At 36.8% G+C, this 16,591-nt stretch overlaps 2 protein-coding genes across 5 annotated transcripts; both read left to right on the forward strand.

Annotated features, from left to right (window-relative positions):
* The first annotated feature begins 9,920 nt into the window (after positions 1-9,920).
* LOC100254703 (pentatricopeptide repeat-containing protein At5g66631) lies at positions 9,921-13,499 on the forward strand. Of its 4 annotated transcripts, none has more exons than XM_059736388.1 (3): positions 9,921-10,023; positions 10,191-10,357; positions 10,853-13,499. In XM_059736388.1, exon 3 carries the CDS (start codon positions 10,886-10,888, stop codon positions 12,866-12,868), a length of 1,983 nt encoding a protein of 660 aa, XP_059592371.1. In that variant the 5' UTR covers positions 9,921-10,023; positions 10,191-10,357; positions 10,853-10,885; the 3' UTR covers positions 12,869-13,499. The 4 variants fall into 4 exon arrangements, with proteins under 4 accessions (XP_059592371.1, XP_010649205.1, XP_002269506.1 ...); XM_002269470.4 differs by having other exon boundaries at positions 9,925-10,023; positions 10,142-10,357; XM_010650903.3 differs by having other exon boundaries at positions 10,191-13,014.
* Positions 13,500-13,600: 101 nt separating this feature from the next.
* LOC100259809 (serine/threonine receptor-like kinase NFP) lies at positions 13,601-16,406 on the forward strand. Its single transcript, XM_002269436.5, has one exon. It carries the CDS (start codon positions 14,351-14,353, stop codon positions 16,175-16,177), a length of 1,827 nt encoding a protein of 608 aa, XP_002269472.2. The 5' UTR covers positions 13,601-14,350; the 3' UTR covers positions 16,178-16,406.
* Positions 16,407-16,591: the final 185 nt, after the last annotated feature.

Here is a 16,591-nt window from a genome sequence, read left to right on the forward strand (position 1 = left end):
AGTTGAAAAAGTTGGTTGTTGAGCAAAAAACAGCTCAATCGGTCGACCCCCAACTCAACCGGTCGAGGTCCGAGTCAACCCCTAGCTCAACCGGTTGAGGGTGTAAAAAACTTTCTCTTTCTTCCAGAACGGTTGTTCAACTGGTCAAGGTTGAACCTCAATCGATTGAGGTTTGGTCAAGGTCCAACAGTCACCTACCAAACATTAATTGCTAATGGCTAGTCAACTGGTCGACCCCTAGCTCAACCGGTCAAATTTCTAACGGCTAGTTTGGTTTTTTTCCTCTATAAAAAAAGCTCCAAATCTTCATTGTTTATCAGCTCAACCTTCCCAAACCTTTCTTAAATATATTTGAGCCTTGGAATAGTGTTTTGAGTGCATCATTGTTTTAAAACTTGCATATCTTTAGTGCACCATTCAATCCTAGTTTTCTTGTATCATTTGAGCTTAAAGTTTTTGTACTAGGATTTTATGAGATCAATTATTTATACATCTTTAAGATGAAGATTCTCCAGTGTGGGGTATCACTTGAGAGGTTGTTCAAGAGTGGGGTTTCTCTTAAGGATTGTAAAGGTTGCTTGGAGCTAAAAGTCCAAGAGGGTGGATTAGAATCATAATCCAATTGTATTGCTTGAAGGCTTGGTTTGGAAACCTTGAATTAGTGGAACCTCAAGCTTGGGATTGAAGCTAGAGGAGAGTGGATGTAGGTTGGGTTGTGCCGAACCACTATAAAATCTTGTGTTTGTATTCTCTCTTCCCTACTCTTTTACTTTATATGCAATTGTCTTTATATTGTTTTATTATATACTTGCATATATTTGTCTCTTACATTCACATGATATAAATTTGCAAAAAGAGACCATCACCCTATTCACCCCCCTCTAGGGTGATTATTATAGGTTGTATTAGCCTAATTTTTTTAACAATTCTTGTAGGATCTCAAGCGCTACCAACTAACCTAAAAGCAATTGCTTATAGGAAAGATGCATACCCTAGTCTTATAGTGCATTCACCCAAGTGCCCATGGCGAACACAAGGAGAGTTGATGGACATGACCAACCCTCCGATTTGCCAACAATTTCCCCCCCAACGACACCCTTGGGGTTCGAACTCGTGACCTCGGCTCTGATACAACTTGTAGGACTTTAGACGCTACCAACTCTCCTAAAAGCAATTGCTTATAGGAAATGCGCATACCCTAACTTTATAGTGCATTCACCCAAGTGCCCACAACGAACACAAGAAGAGTTAATGGACGCGGCCAACCCTCCGATCTGCAAACAATGTAGATGAGAGTGGTGACTTGACAGAAATAGTGCATCAAATAGGTTTCATATTAATGATGAGCTTCAAGGTACAAATCCAATGATGGTGATGGGAGGGGGGTTCAATGCAGTTTTGTCTTAGGAAGTGAAGAGGCTTGTCATTACATAAACATCGATATTAAAGGGGAGACATACAATGTTGATTAAGGGAATGACATAAGATTGAGGAAAGGTTTGTTGTTTGGTAATGTGCATTTCTTTAAAGCCATATCGAGGGCTTTTATGATCCCAAAGGGCTTTGAAATAAAAAAGATAAAGAATCAGGGAACTAGGGTGATTGCTAGGTGTGTAACCAAGGAATATCCTTGCAGAATTGATGGCTCTCTAACAATGATGGGGTGACTTACATGATCAAGATAATGTCAAATGCAAATAATTGTCGTAAAATTTCAATAATCAAATGTGAGAAGAAGAGGCCTCTATAACCCTCGGTTGTTTCTTATATGGGAAGCTTGGTCATAATAAAAAAGATATGTCTAATGCCTCCTAAAACAATAAGGAATGGTAAAAAAATCATTTCAAGTGATAAGGGAGAATCAAATTCTCCATGATACGTGTTTCCTTCCTTTTCTGTTAACATAATATCCGCTTGTATAGCTGTAGGGATATGCTCAATATTTGTATTTGATTCTTTCCTATTATGTAAGAGTTTACAACTGTAATTATCGTGTATATATAATGAAGAGTTATCTCCTCATCTGGTAAGGAGGATTTCAGTCATTTACCGTGTTTATCAAACACCTTTATGTTATCAGTTTCAAGTTTTCTTTTTTTCGATTCTGACCATGGCTGTTTTGTCTTCTTCACCTCCTACTCTTCCACTCAATATAATGGTGCATATGCTCACCATTAAACTGACCTCCTCTAATTATCTATTGTGGAGAAATCAGTTCGTTCCTCTGTTAGCTAGTCAAGAGCTTTTTGGTTATTTGGACGGTAGCATCACGACTCCTTCTCCCATGATTACTGCCTCTGATGGCACCCCAAAATCCAATCCTGCATATACCTCTTGGCTGCATACTGATCATACACTGCTCAGTTTACTCTATTCTTCTCTCACAGAGGAATCTATGAGTGAGGTACTAGGTTTCCGTCACTCCCACGAGGCCTGGCATGCGCTTGAAGTCTCATTTTCGCACCGATCAAAGACTCGTGAACTGCAACTCAAGGATGAACTCCAGCTGACGCACCGTGGCTCTCAGTCCATTGCTGAGTTTTCTTGCACCTTCAAAGGCCTTTACGATCAACTGGCTGCTATTGGACGTCCCATTGATGACACGGATAAAGTCCACTGGTACCTACGCGCATTGGGACCCGACTACAAGATCTTTTCTACCACCATGATGTCACAACTTCCTCTACCATCCTTTGCTGAAATTGTTCCGAAAGCTTTGAGCCATGAAATCTTTGAACGGTCAGTTTCCCATTCATCTTCCAACTCTGCTTATTTTGTGCAGCAAACTTCCAAAGTGGCTGGTCATAAGCAAGTGAAGCATTGGTCTTCAGCTTCTCCTACACCGTTTGCCAACTCAAAGTCATCATCCAACTCCTCCGTCCACTGTCAGTTGTGTGACAAAGAGGGCCACTCGGCTAAACGTTGCTGGAGTTTCCTGAAACTCAAGAAGAAGCAATCGGCTAACCTTGCTAAGGCTTTTTCTGCTTGCTCGATTCAGGATTTTAATGACTCTGAATGGTTCCCTGACTCTGGTGCAACGTCCCACATGACTAGTGACACTGAAGGTGTGGATCAACCAGTTGTCTATTCTGGTAATGAACGTGTCATGGTTGGCAATGGTCAGTTCTTAGCAATCTCTCACACTGGTTCCATTTCATCTCTTGTTCCGTCTAGTCCTCTTCTTTTATCTAATGTCTTAGTTGTTCCTGGAATTAAGAAAAATCTTATTTCTATTAGTCAACTTACTAAAGACAATAATTGTTGTGTTACATTTTCTTCCTCTGGTTTTACCATACAGGATCGGGTCACAAGAGTGGTACTAGGAGTCGGAAGATGTGAAAATGGTCTCTACGTGCTGGATTGTCGTCATCATGCCTTAGTGTCCACTACTTCTTCACCGCGAGCATCTGTTCGTTTATGGCATACTCGCCTTGGTCATCCACATTATCGTACTGTTGCTTCTCTTTCTAAATTAGGATCTATTTCTTGTAGTAATAAATTGGTGAACAATGATTTTGAAATTTGTGTTGGTTGTAGACTCGGCAAAAGCCACCGTTTACCTTTTTCTCTAAATAATGAACGTTGTGCTATGCCTTTTGATCGTTTACACTGTGACCTATGGGGTCCATCACCAGTTTCTTCCTTTAATGGATATCGATACTATGCGGTTTTCATTGATGATTGTACTAGATTTAGTTGGATATTTCCTTTAAAACACAAATCTGATTTCTTTGATAATTTCATCAATTTACAACGTTTTATTGAGACACAGTTTTCCGCCAAAATCAAATCATTTCAGTGTGATGGTGGAACTGAGTTTACTAATAATAAGTTTCGCTCTCATTTGCATTTGTGTGGCATTGATCTTCGTCTGGCATGTCCTTACACTCCTAGTCAAAATGGAATTGCTGAACGTAAGCATCGTCATGTCACAGAAACAGGTCTTACTCTTATGTTTCATGCTTGTGTGTCGTTCTCCTTATGGGTTGAGGCCTTCTCTACTGCCGTCTTTCTCATTAACCGACTCCCGTCACCATCTCTTGCTGGCAAAACACCTTATGAGCTCCTGTTTGGTAAGCAACCTGATTATTCTATGCTTCGTACTTTTGGGTGTCTTTGCTTCCCTTATTTGAGAGATTACTCACCTAATAAATTGTCTCCAAAATCTACTCCTTGTGTCTTTTTAGGTTACAATACCCTTCATAAAGGATTTCGGTGCTTAGATCGTAAGACACATCGTGCCTATGTTTCTCGACATGTGCAGTTTTATGAACATACATTTCCCTATAATGGTGATTCTGTGCAAAATCTGCCATCTAACATTGACTATATTCATTTTTCTGAGTCTCAGGAATGTGTTTCTAGTTCTTCTAACGTTAGTACTTTAAATTCTTTGCCTTCACCATCTTTCTCGAATTCTCTGTGTCTGCTTTGCAATGATATTCCACACTTGTCTTCGACTTCTTCTCCTGGTCCGCAAGTTCCTCTTGATGAGGACTCTCTCTTGGATTCTGTTGTTACAGATTCGACCACTCCTTCACCAGTTTCGTCCTCTCCTCGTGTGACCACTTCCAGCCATCCGATGATTACTAGAGGGAAAGCTGGTATATTCAAACCATAGTTGTATCATGCTATGAATATCTCATCTTCTTCTCAGTTGTTTCAGGCTCTTTTTGCTCTCAAAGAGCCACGAGGCTTCAAGTCTACTGCAAAACACCCTGAATGGCTCTCGGCTATGGATGATGAAATTCACGCACTGAAGAAAAATGATACGTGGGTTTTTGTACCTCGTCCTCAGCATCATAATGTGGTTGGCTGTCGCTGGATTTTCAAAACAAAGATTCACTCTGATGGGTCTATTGAGCATCACAAGGCACGTCTTGTGGCTCAAGGATTTTCTCAAGTTCATGGTCTTGATTTTGGTGACACCTTTAGCCCTGTGGTGCGTCCTGCTACAGTTAGAATCATTCTATCCTTGGTTGTTACTTCTGGATGGCGTTTACATCAGCTAGATGTTAAAAATGCCTTTCTTCATGGCTTTCTCAACGAAGAGGTGTACATGGAACAACCGCCTGGCTACACTGATCCACAATTTCCTCAGCATGTTTGTCATCTAAAACGTGCTCTTTATGGCTTGAAACAAGCTCCTCGAGCTTGGTTTCATCGATTTAGCTCATTTTTGCTCAAACTTGGTTTTCACTCTAGTCAGGCTGATTCTTCGTTGTTTGTCTATCACTCCTCGCTTGGTACTGTTTACTTGCTTCTTTATGTTGATGACATGATCATCACTGGAAGTACTCCTTCTCTGGTTCACACCTTTATTACTCGGCTTTCCAACGAATTCTCCATGAAGGATTTGGGTGATCTTCTATATTTTCTTGGAGTTGAAGTCCAAGCTAATGAGAAGGGTCTATTTCTCAGTCAAACGAAGTATGCTCTTGATCTCTTGCAACGTGCTTCAATGATTGATGCCAAGCCTATTTCTACACCTTTTGTTATTGGACAGCATCTATTCGCCGAAGGGACTCTATTCTCCGACCCTACTCTGTTTCGTTCTCTTGCCGGTGCTCTTCAATACCTCACGATCACCAGGCCTGATTTGTCCTTCAGTGTCAACTCCATTTGCCAGTTCATGCATGCTCCCACCGAGGATCATTTTCGTGCTTTCAAGCGTATCTTGCGCTATGTTAAAGGCACTGCTCATCATGGTCTTCAACTTCACAAACAGTCCACTCGTGATCTTCTTGGCTACTCTGATGCGGACTGGGCTGGATGTCCTGATACACGTCGTTCTACTAGCGGCTATGCTATCTTTTTTGGAGCTAATTTAATCTCTTGGTCTTCTAAGAAACAAAGCACTGTCTCTCGTTCAAGTGCAGAAGCCGAATATCGCTCCTTAGCTGTTGCTACTGCTGATATTGCATGGATTATTCAGTTGCTTCGGGACCTTCATGTTACACTCTCAGTACCACCTAAAATTCTTTGTGACAATCAAAGTGCAATTTTTATGGCAGTCAATTCGGTTACTCGTCCTCGATCCAAACATATTACAATCGACTACCATTTTGTTCGTGAACTTGTTGATAAAGGCACTTTGAAAATTGATTTTGTTCCTTCACATCTACAGCTTGCTGATTCACTGACCAAAGGAGTTACCAAGCCACAGTTCTATCTCTTTCGAAGCAAGCTCAGCGTTCTCCCTTCTACCACGCTCACCTTGCAGGGGGGTGATAAGGGAGAATTTGATTCTCCATGATACGTGCTTCCTTCCTTTTCTGTTAACATAATATCCGCTTGTATAGCTGTAGGGATATGCTCAATATTTGTATTTGATTCTTTCCTATTATGTAAGAGTTTACAACTGTAATTATCGTGTATATATAATGAAGAGTTATCTCCTCATCTGGTAAGGAGGATTTCAGTCATTTACCGTGTTTATCAAACACCTTTATCAAGCAAACAAGAAAGAGAATATAGCTAAGAAGGAGGATGCAAACAAGACAAACAAGATAAAGAACATGATATAGGAGTTAGAGCACCCAATAAAGGCAAAATACCATTTCAAAGAAGTGGAGCCACTAGTGGGAGAGGGAGATTTGCATTGTCAGAATTGGTCATCAATATTAGATTAATCATCAATAACAACAAGGACATTATTAGTAGTAGGGCATCAACAATAGGAAGAATAATAGAAAAGGTAGTTGAATAAGTATTAGCATCAGAACAGGGAGGACTAAAGACATCCATAAACCTTTATAGTGACCTTTTTTCTTATCAATCGCAAAGGTAAATCCAATCAACATATGAGTTTGATTAATCAGGAATATCTAAAACTAGAGCTTGTCATGAGGAGAAGAAAAAAAAAAGATTTTAGGCTAGGATGATACGTCTCACATAGAGCCACTAGTATAAAGAAAATAAAAAATTAAAAGAAATTCATCCATCAATCACACATTAATGGAAGCAATCAAGTAGGAACTAATTAATATACATGAAACATCCATACAATCATTTATATGAATTCATTCATTATCCTTATTCAATCATACATAACAATTATTAGTAACAACATCATATTGGCAAACATAAAAAATAATACAAATATTTCTAGGCCTGTGGGATTAGTCGAGGTGCGCGTAAACTGGTCCGGACATCCACGGTTATAAAAATATAGGGAGAATTGTGTTTTGGGCCCAGCTGAGCCCAAAAATTAACATTTGGTCCATATAACTTCCATAATTGATGGAAAGGATATGAGATGTTAAAAGACCAATATATCCTTCAAATTTCTATACATTACCTTTTAAAGACATAAAATAGTGATGGACTAAAATACCCAATGACCTTTCACATAAACTTTTTTTTTGTCTTTATTGCACCATTATTCATGCAATCATAATAATTTTATTTTAACAATTTGGATTTTTCATTATTTTAATTTTTTTTTATAAATAATTGAAAATCAACATTATTTTCTATTTTAAATTATAAATAAAGAAAAATTATGTTCCAAAGCTATTTTAAAAAATACTTTCTAAAAAATAGTAATATGATTTATATTTTTTATATTTTCTTTTTGAAAAAACATTTAATTAAAAAATGAAAACTATTTTAAAAAATAAAAATTGAAAACCTTGTTTAGTACTATTTTTTATATGAAAATAATAAAAAGAACTAAATTTCATTCATTGATTATCCATTTTTATTTTTTTTCATTAGTTATTTTAATAATAAAAAAAAAAAATAGTATGTTTACGATTAAACAAAGAAATTGATCAATTATGTGTTTTTTGTGGGACTATCTTTTACATGAAAAATAATTAAATAACTAAATTATATATATTTATTACTCTTTTTAATTTTATTTTCTTTATTTATTTTTTATCGAAAATTTTAATATATCCATAATTAACAAAGTAATAAATCAATTGTGCACATTTTAATCTATTAAAATAAATTAATTTCTAATTTAATAAATAAAATGAAATAAGTAAATAAATTTGGGGTTATTTCTATTTTTTAATATATCTTATATCAATATTTTTTATGATTAAATAAATTTTTTATTTTTTATTTCTTTAATTCCAAAAATAAAATGAAATAAATAAATAAATTTAGAATTTTCCAACTGATCTTATATTCATATTTCTTATGGTTAAATAAATTTTTTATTTTTTTTCTTTATTTCCAAAAATAAAAGGAAATAAATAAATAAATTTGGCTTAAATAATAGTTTTTAAGTAATTTCTTTGTCTTGTTTTTAATTACATTTTGCATTGAAAATAAAATAAAATAACGTTTTTTTTAGTCACTGTACAAGGCATTTACACTAAGTGTACATGACAAATATACTAACTATACAATGGTGTACAAAACTATTATTTGTGAAGGATTTTAAGTGATTCTAAAAAATTTGTTTGTTTATTTCCCTTAACCGATGATAAATGACATTCCTTACACACATTGGTTAAACATACATTTATCTCATGTATTTTATCTAACTTGTATATGGTCATTTTAATAGGTACCTCACTTATGATGATTGTAAAACAAAATTATACAACAATTTTTTTTCCTTTTTAAAACCAAACTGATGCAAACATGGTTAACCGACCTATTGTTAGATATTCATAAAATGATGTATGAAATTTGAGTTATTGTAAAGGGTATTACACTAACTGTATAAGACAAATTTACTAATTGTACAAGGGTGTACAAGACTACTTTTTGTTAAGGATTTAAAGTGATTTCGAAAAACTTTCCCATTTTTTTCCACTCAAATATTTTTTCCCCACTCAAATTCTCTCACTCAAGAATTGTTTCGAATTTTATTTTTAAATTTCATCATCAAATTTTTGTAATTGCATATTTTGTTTTTGTAGTTTTAGCAATGTTCTTTCTTTCCACTATTTTTTTTTTTTTGTGAAATTTTATCCAAATGAATCTATATTTAAAATTATAATTATATTTATCAAATTTTTTACTAAGATTATCTTTAATTTTTTTAATATATTTATACTCATTTATTTAAAAAATGAAAAACTAATTCTTTTTGTAAACATGTTCTATTACCTTTCAAGTAAAAAATTAGATAAGTTTCAAAGTCAATAAATAAAAAAATTAAATACCACTTTCAATAATTTTTAGATAAAATTTTGTATAATATATTTTATTTGAAACTTAATTTTTAAAGTTTAACTAAAAAATTGTATTGACAATTTTCTTGTTGTGGGTCAAAATACTTTGCATTAGTTTATTTAGATAAGAAAAATTATTAATATAATATTAGAACTTCATATCTTAGTTATTTTTTTTCAACAAATTTATCTTTTTAAAAATTTTAAAATAAAAACATTAAAAATTAAAAAGCTAAAAAGATATATATATATATATAATAAAGTGAAGTGATAGTTAATTTTAAAATTTTTTAAAATATGGTTAATGTAGAAAGTATAAAAAATAAGAGAAAAATATAGATGAAAGGGTAATATAAATTTAAAATAAAAAATGAAAATTAAACTAAAAGATAAATATAAAAAGATAAAAAATATTTGGATGAAAAATCCCAAAATTTTTATCATTGCTTTTAATAAGAGCAAAAAGATTCAATATCTTTAAAATAGAAATATATATTGGAATAAAAAGGAAAAAAAAAGTTAGAAATGAGTAATATTTAATAGGGAATAGAAAAGGAAAAAAAACACAAAAAAAAATTAAAATTCACACTCACTTGTAGGCATATAAGGGATAAGGGTATTTTAGGAATTAATGAAAGACAATATCCTTCATCTTAATTTTCATACTTTGTTTGGGTCTTGGGCTTAAATATGAGTGGTTGGAGGACCAAATGTTAATTTTTGGGCCCAGCTGGGCCCAAAACACAATTCTCCCAAATAAAAATAATAATAATAATAATGCAAATGTGATATAAGATGATTTCAATGTTTTCTAGATCCCCCTTGTCTCCTTTAGGTTGATCTTCTCTTTCAACTTAAGAGAAGAATTGTCATCCTCCATTATCTGGTACAATTTTAATTTTTTCACGATTTTATTTTATTATTTATTTATTTTTTCATTTTTGACCTTATTCTAGTTCTACTTCTACCCCATCATAGTCTTATTTTACACATTTCCATGTCAGATTAAACTTAATAAGCGGTAGGCTTTTTCTCTTTCCCGCGGTGTTGCAGAAATATAGAGGGAAAGGGGTGAGAAGGGAAGTTAAGCGGTGAGCGAGATGCAGAAGGAAGCCACCGAAGCGCTGAAGAAAGGCCAACCCCATCGACAAACCCTTCTCTCTTAGTCTTTGTAGTTGGAGAAAACTCAGAACACTCATCTGACAAAACTACGTTCCGTGGTATTAACTCTCTTTCGGTGCACACCAGGTGCTTGATGTTTTAATTTTTGTGGGAAGGCTAAAAATTGATGAGATCCAACATATTCTATACGTCCCAGATGAGAATAACCACATTTTGGACGTCCATACTCCCATAGGATTGTGGAATTGGTTCTAACCAGTTCTGCACAACCCAGTGCAGCCTGGATTCTTCCATTAAGAGATCTCAATTACAGTTTTCTCTGTTTATTTAATCCCTTTTGTAAAACTAGTCACGGTTTGGCTACGTACTTTACTCACCAATAACTCTAAGTCAGTGGGGTTTTTCTACAATTTGCACATTATGCATTAACATTCATCATAATCTCCAATTATGTCTTCTTCATAGTTTCCATTGAAAAGTTAGCGTGTTATGCATCATTCTCTATTACATAGTGGTGGTTAACTTGAGAAGCATCAAACTTTTGCTCAACTGATTTGTTATGTTTCTGAACTAACTTACAATATAATTTATAGAGTGATCACTATTATGGTCTTCAAGAAGTCTCAATGTACGTCAAGCAGCTCTTCCGAAAATTATGTCTATTTAACAATCCAATGCAGCAAACTCGATACTTTACCCATAACCCTTTCTCTGGTAAAATCTCTCTTTACCTCCATCGAGCCAGACTCATTGATTCAATTCGACTCATTCTCCGCTCCAACGCTCCAAGATCGCTCATCCCTCTCTTAAATGATCCCACTGTTGACTCTTTTGTGGTTGCTAATGCCCTTCAGTCTGCTCCCTCACCAGACTCTGCCCTTTCCCTGCTTGAAATCCTAAAAACAATTCCACATTTCTGTCACACCCAAGCCACCATACGTGCACTGGCCAAAATCCTTGCCAAGTCCCAACGAAGTGCTGAACTCAAAAGCTTGGTTGATGACATCAACGCAGGCAAATTTTGGAATGTTCGTATCAGCTTTATGGAGCTCATGAAGTGGCATGCTGCAGCTGGAGACCTGGAGTCAGTTCTCCATGCATGGAACAGATATAGAGTTTCAGGCAAGCAGGTGTCTATAGAGGCTTACAACATTGTCATGCGCCTTTATGTACAGATGGGTAAGGACTCTGAGGCTATGCAGATTTTCCATAAGATTATTTCTGAAGGGGCAATTCCTAATTCTAGGACATACACAGTTGTGCTTGAGCACCTTGCCAACTCGGGAAAATTAGATTCAGCAATTAAAGTTTTTAATATATTGCCATTGATGAGGATCAGACGCACTTTAAGGCAGTATTCAATTTTGGTAGAAGAATTCACCAGTATCAATCGGTTTGATGTGGTTAAGGCCTTACTTGATGAGATGCAGATTGATGGAATATTGCCCGGTAGAGCAATGCAACTGTCATTGCAACGTATGCAGGAGGCAGGTTTCGTCCACGAGACAGATGAATTTCTTAGGGGAATGTTACCAGATGAGAGAATCAAGAATGTAGGCTTTTGTGTGGATAGTAGTGATGACGATGACGATGAGAATAATCATTCTAGTGATGATGCTGGTGTGGATGGGGTTCAGTTGAAACCATGGTTGGATCCTAGAGCTTTGGCCAATGCCTTAAATAATTGGGACCCTAATGAGGTATTAGCCCTGGAGGAAGCAAAATTCATCTGGACAACTCGGTTGGTTTGCAAGATCCTTAGGAATTTCAATTCCCCTGAGACAGCTTGGAAATTCTTCTGTTGGGTTGCTTATCAGCCAGGAGGATTCAATCATAACATTTATACTGTGCAAAGAATGATGACCCTTTTAGCACGCCATGGACATGTTGAATTGGTTGAAAAGCTCCTGCTCAAAATAAGAAGGGAGGAAATTAGATTGCCAGTCAGCACCATCAGATTGATCATAGACTTTTATGGAATTTCAAGGAATGCCGATGCTGCTCTAAAGGTCTTCCATGATGCTGAATCACTGTGCGGTCCCATGTCAAAATTATATTTGATGCTGTTGTATTCATCTCTTTTACGAACATTGACCAAATGTGGGAGGAGTGCTGATGCCTTGGATGTACTTGAGCAGATGTTTTTGGGTGGGATTTGCCCGGATGTCCCAACATTTTCTGGGTTGATGTACCATTTTGCCCTTGAAGGCGATTTTAAAACAGTGCAAAAACTCTTTATGATGGTTAGGCAGAGTGGTGTAGAGCCAGATGCCTACATGTTTAAGGTTCTGATCCATGGATATTGTAAGTGTGAGAGATCTGCTCTTGCATTGAGGGTTTTTGAAGACATGAGGAGCTTGAATTTGATGCCCGATGCTGCCACCAAAAATTTGCTTGTGAAGTGTCTTTGGAAGGAAGGCAGGCGGAGGGAGGCTGCTTCTGTGGAGGAGAGATGTGAAGAGATAAATTACGGCCTTCCATTTGCATTACGTGGTCATATGTGGACAATGAGCTCAGCAGACCTCAAAAGAGTGTATGATATTTATTCCAATAGCTTTGCTGCAGCCAAAGGGCCAAATTTACAAATGGAGTTGGGAAGTAAGCACTGATCTACCTTAACGTTGAACATACTGCAACTTCATGAGTCCCAAAAATTTTTACCCTCTTTGAAAGTTTAATTTTTGATTGCTCTGTTGTCTTGGCATTTTTCATAGTGTTGGCTGGTAATGGATTTAAGTCTGTTATCTTTTGGTGAGGAGCAGATTATTTTTCACTATACAAGAGGTTTACATTCATAGATGAGTTTCTGGTTGCAGAAGTCAATACACTGAAGTGAACTGCTATACATAGTTCTGGTTTTTTATATCTGCATGTTAATGACGGAATTATGAGAGGAACTGAAAAGCAAAGATCCTCAAGTTAACTTATCAATCATTTTCAGAGAAGCTTCAAATCGGTTTTAGGCTTTACTGTCTAGGACATCACTCTGCTGTGTGTCTGTGTTTTAAGGAAGGTATTTATCTAGCTGATTTTCAGCCTAAGGGTATGTTGATGAACTCCTTGTGGCTTTTCTTTCTTTTTCCTCTTCTTTTTGTACAAGGCTACAAGCATAATGTTATTGTTGTAGGTTTTTTACTTTTTCCTTCTTCAAATACAGTCAGTTTCTTGCATTGGAAATGCAGTGTGAGCTCCTGCTTCTCTACTATATAATTTCCTCAGAATTCTGTGGACTTGGCGAAATCCTCTACCCCCGTCTGAGTGGATACCTTATGGTAGTGAGCCATATATGCCATCATCTGATTGGGTGTGGTTCTTCTCCTTTTCAAACCTCTCCACCTAACAGTTTATCATGGTCATTTAATAAAATGTTGGTCTTTGTCAACATAAAGGTATTAACTCAAGTGTAATCCCATCTTTCAATCATATAAACCTATATCATTTGATGCCAATATATGAGAGCAATGAGATTCTCTTGCTCCATGAATGCATATACCTTTGTGTAACCGTCAAATTAGTAGGTCCTGGCTCAGTTGGCTTGTTGTCTTTGTACATGATAGAATTAGAGATGGGACAACTTCTTGCCGTCCTAACTTGGGTTTGTATATTAAACCAATCTGATGCTTATCAATGACTAAGACAACAGGAATTAATAAAAATGTGAAAGCTTGACAACAGGAATTATTCTTGTCGGCTTATGTAAGGCATTACATGTAACCACACGAGTATAAACTTCAAACACGAGATATCATATGATATGATGTCTACAGTAGGGAGATGCAAACTAGGAGAATCATTCAAATCAAAGCTTGAGATGGTGACCTCTGGATTTTACTAAATACAAGGATTTATTTTATTGAGATTGAAAGCTACAACCTTACAATGCTCCTCAGCCTTTTTATCAGAAGTGTACTCCTAGCTATCTTTCATATATTGTTGGGCTTTGTGGAGCCTAGTTTTATTTGATCCGGTTTGACGACCCGACCCGAATAATATTACGTGGTTTTTTAATGGGAGATTGACATCAAAGCTTTCGCTGGCATAACATATATGCCATAGTTGCTTCAGAGGCTTATTATCCAGAGCTTATAGCAATGACTGTCTCTCTCCTCTCCTTTGTCTTGCTTCTCTTCATTTCTTCAACCAACCATATCACAGCTCAATCACCAGCCACCCCAGTTACAAACTTCTCGTGCACCACAGACTCACCTGCCTCATGCCAAACATATGTCATCTACCGTGCTCAGGCACCTGGATTTTTGGACGTGGGAAATATATCTGATCTGTTTGGGATCAGTCGCTTATCAATTGCAGAAGCAAGCAATCTGGCTTCTGAGGAAGCTCGGTTGAGTCCAGACCAGCTTTTACTGGTACCTATCTTGTGTAGCTGCACTGGAAACCATTATTTTGCAAACATTACTTATAAGATCAAGACAGATGATAGCTTCTACTTCGTTTCAGTCACTGTGTTTGAAAATCTCACCAATTATAATGCAGTGGAAGCTTTGAACCCTGGTCTGGAACCGACCACCTTGCAGGTTGGTGTTGAAGTAGTCTTCCCTTTGTTCTGTAAGTGTCCATCGAAGTCACATTCGGATAAAGGCATCAACTATCTTATTACTTATGTGTGGCAACCTGGTGATGATGTATTGCTTGTGGGTACTAACTTGAAAGCATCCCCAGTTGATATCAGAGATGAAAATAACAATCTGAACTTTAGTGCTTCGGTGGACCAGCCAGTGTTGATCCCTGTTTCACAACCTCCACTTCTCACTCAGCCTGAAAGAAGGGCATCCAAAGGCAGGTGGATCCTTGCTTTGGTTTTGAGCACAGGAGCTCTTTTAATTTTCCTTTTGGTGAGCCTGCTGGTCTACACTGGTTTGATCAGGAAAAAGAAGACTCTGGATCATTCAGAGTCCTCTTTGGAGACCACTGATCTCATTAAAGTGAAGAAAGCTCCAGAGGATGAAAATTTTGAGCTTAAGATCATACAGGATAAGCTACTTCCTGGGGTTTCAGGCTACCTTGGCAAGCCAATCATGTACGAGACTAAAGTCATTATGGAGGCAACAATGAACCTCAATGAACACTACAGGATTGGAGGATCAGTATACAGGGCCACAATCAATGGTCAGGTTGTTGCTGTAAAGAAAACCAAAGAAGATATCACAGAGGAATTAAGGATACTGCAGAAAGTAAATCATGGGAATCTGGTCAAATTGATGGGCGTCTCATCCGATGCTGATGGGAATCGCTTCTTGGTTTATGAATTTGCTGAAAATGGTTCACTGGATAAGTGGTTGCACCCAAAGCCTTCTTCCCCTTCAAGCTCTGTAGCTTTCCTCACATGGAGCCAGAGGATACAGGTAGCCCTAGATGTGGCCAATGGCCTGCAATATATGCATGAGCATACTCAACCAAGCGTTGTTCACAGGGATATCAGAGCAAATAATATACTTCTAGACTCCAGGTTTAAGGCCAAGATCGCAAACTTCTCTATGGCTACACCTGCTATGAACTCTATGATGCCAAAAGTTGACGTTTTTGCTTTTGGGGTTGTTCTATTGGAGTTGCTTTCAGGGAAGAAAGCCATGCAAATGAGAGCCAATGGTGAGATTGTTATGCTGTGGAAGGATATAAGGGAGATCTTAGAAGTCGAAGACAAGAGAGAAGACAGGATAAGGAGGTGGATGGATCCAACATTGGAGAACTTTTATCCCTTTGATGGTGCTCTCAACTTGGCAGGGTTGGCAAGGTCATGCACACAGGAGAAGTCTTCAGCAAGGCCAAGCATGGCAGAAATCGCCTTTAATCTCTCTGTCCTCAGTCAGACATCTTCTGAAACCTTGGAAAGGTCCTGGACTCAGGGGTTTGAACCAGAAGAAACAATACAAATAATCAATCCGGTCATAGCTCGTTGATTTGGCTAATGAATGATGGGTTATATATGTCCAAATAGATTGATTTCCTTGTATCTTATATTTCCTGAGTAGTGAAATCCATGTATATTTTGTTCTGCAAACCAAGGTAACAGAAACCACAGACTGAATTATATGTATACACATTTGCAGGAAATTATTGCATTTGAAATACGCATTATTGCAAGTTGAAACTACTTGCTAAAATTTAGTTTTCGCTTTTAATCATCTTTGCAGACGAGGTGCATATTGAATTGATTCGTCAACATACTGTTGAAATTATCTCAACCATGCCTGATTTGCTGGTCAGCTCCAATGCCATACAGGACCCACTAAATTTATGTAGGCACAGTGATTGTTGGATTGGTGCTTTCCTAGAAGACTAGGATCTGTATGATAACTGAGCTCTGTTTCTGT

This window comes from Vitis vinifera, chromosome 4 (genome assembly GCF_030704535.1).
Source record: "Vitis vinifera cultivar Pinot Noir 40024 chromosome 4, ASM3070453v1".
NCBI classification, from domain to species: Eukaryota; Viridiplantae; Streptophyta; class Magnoliopsida; order Vitales; family Vitaceae; genus Vitis; species Vitis vinifera.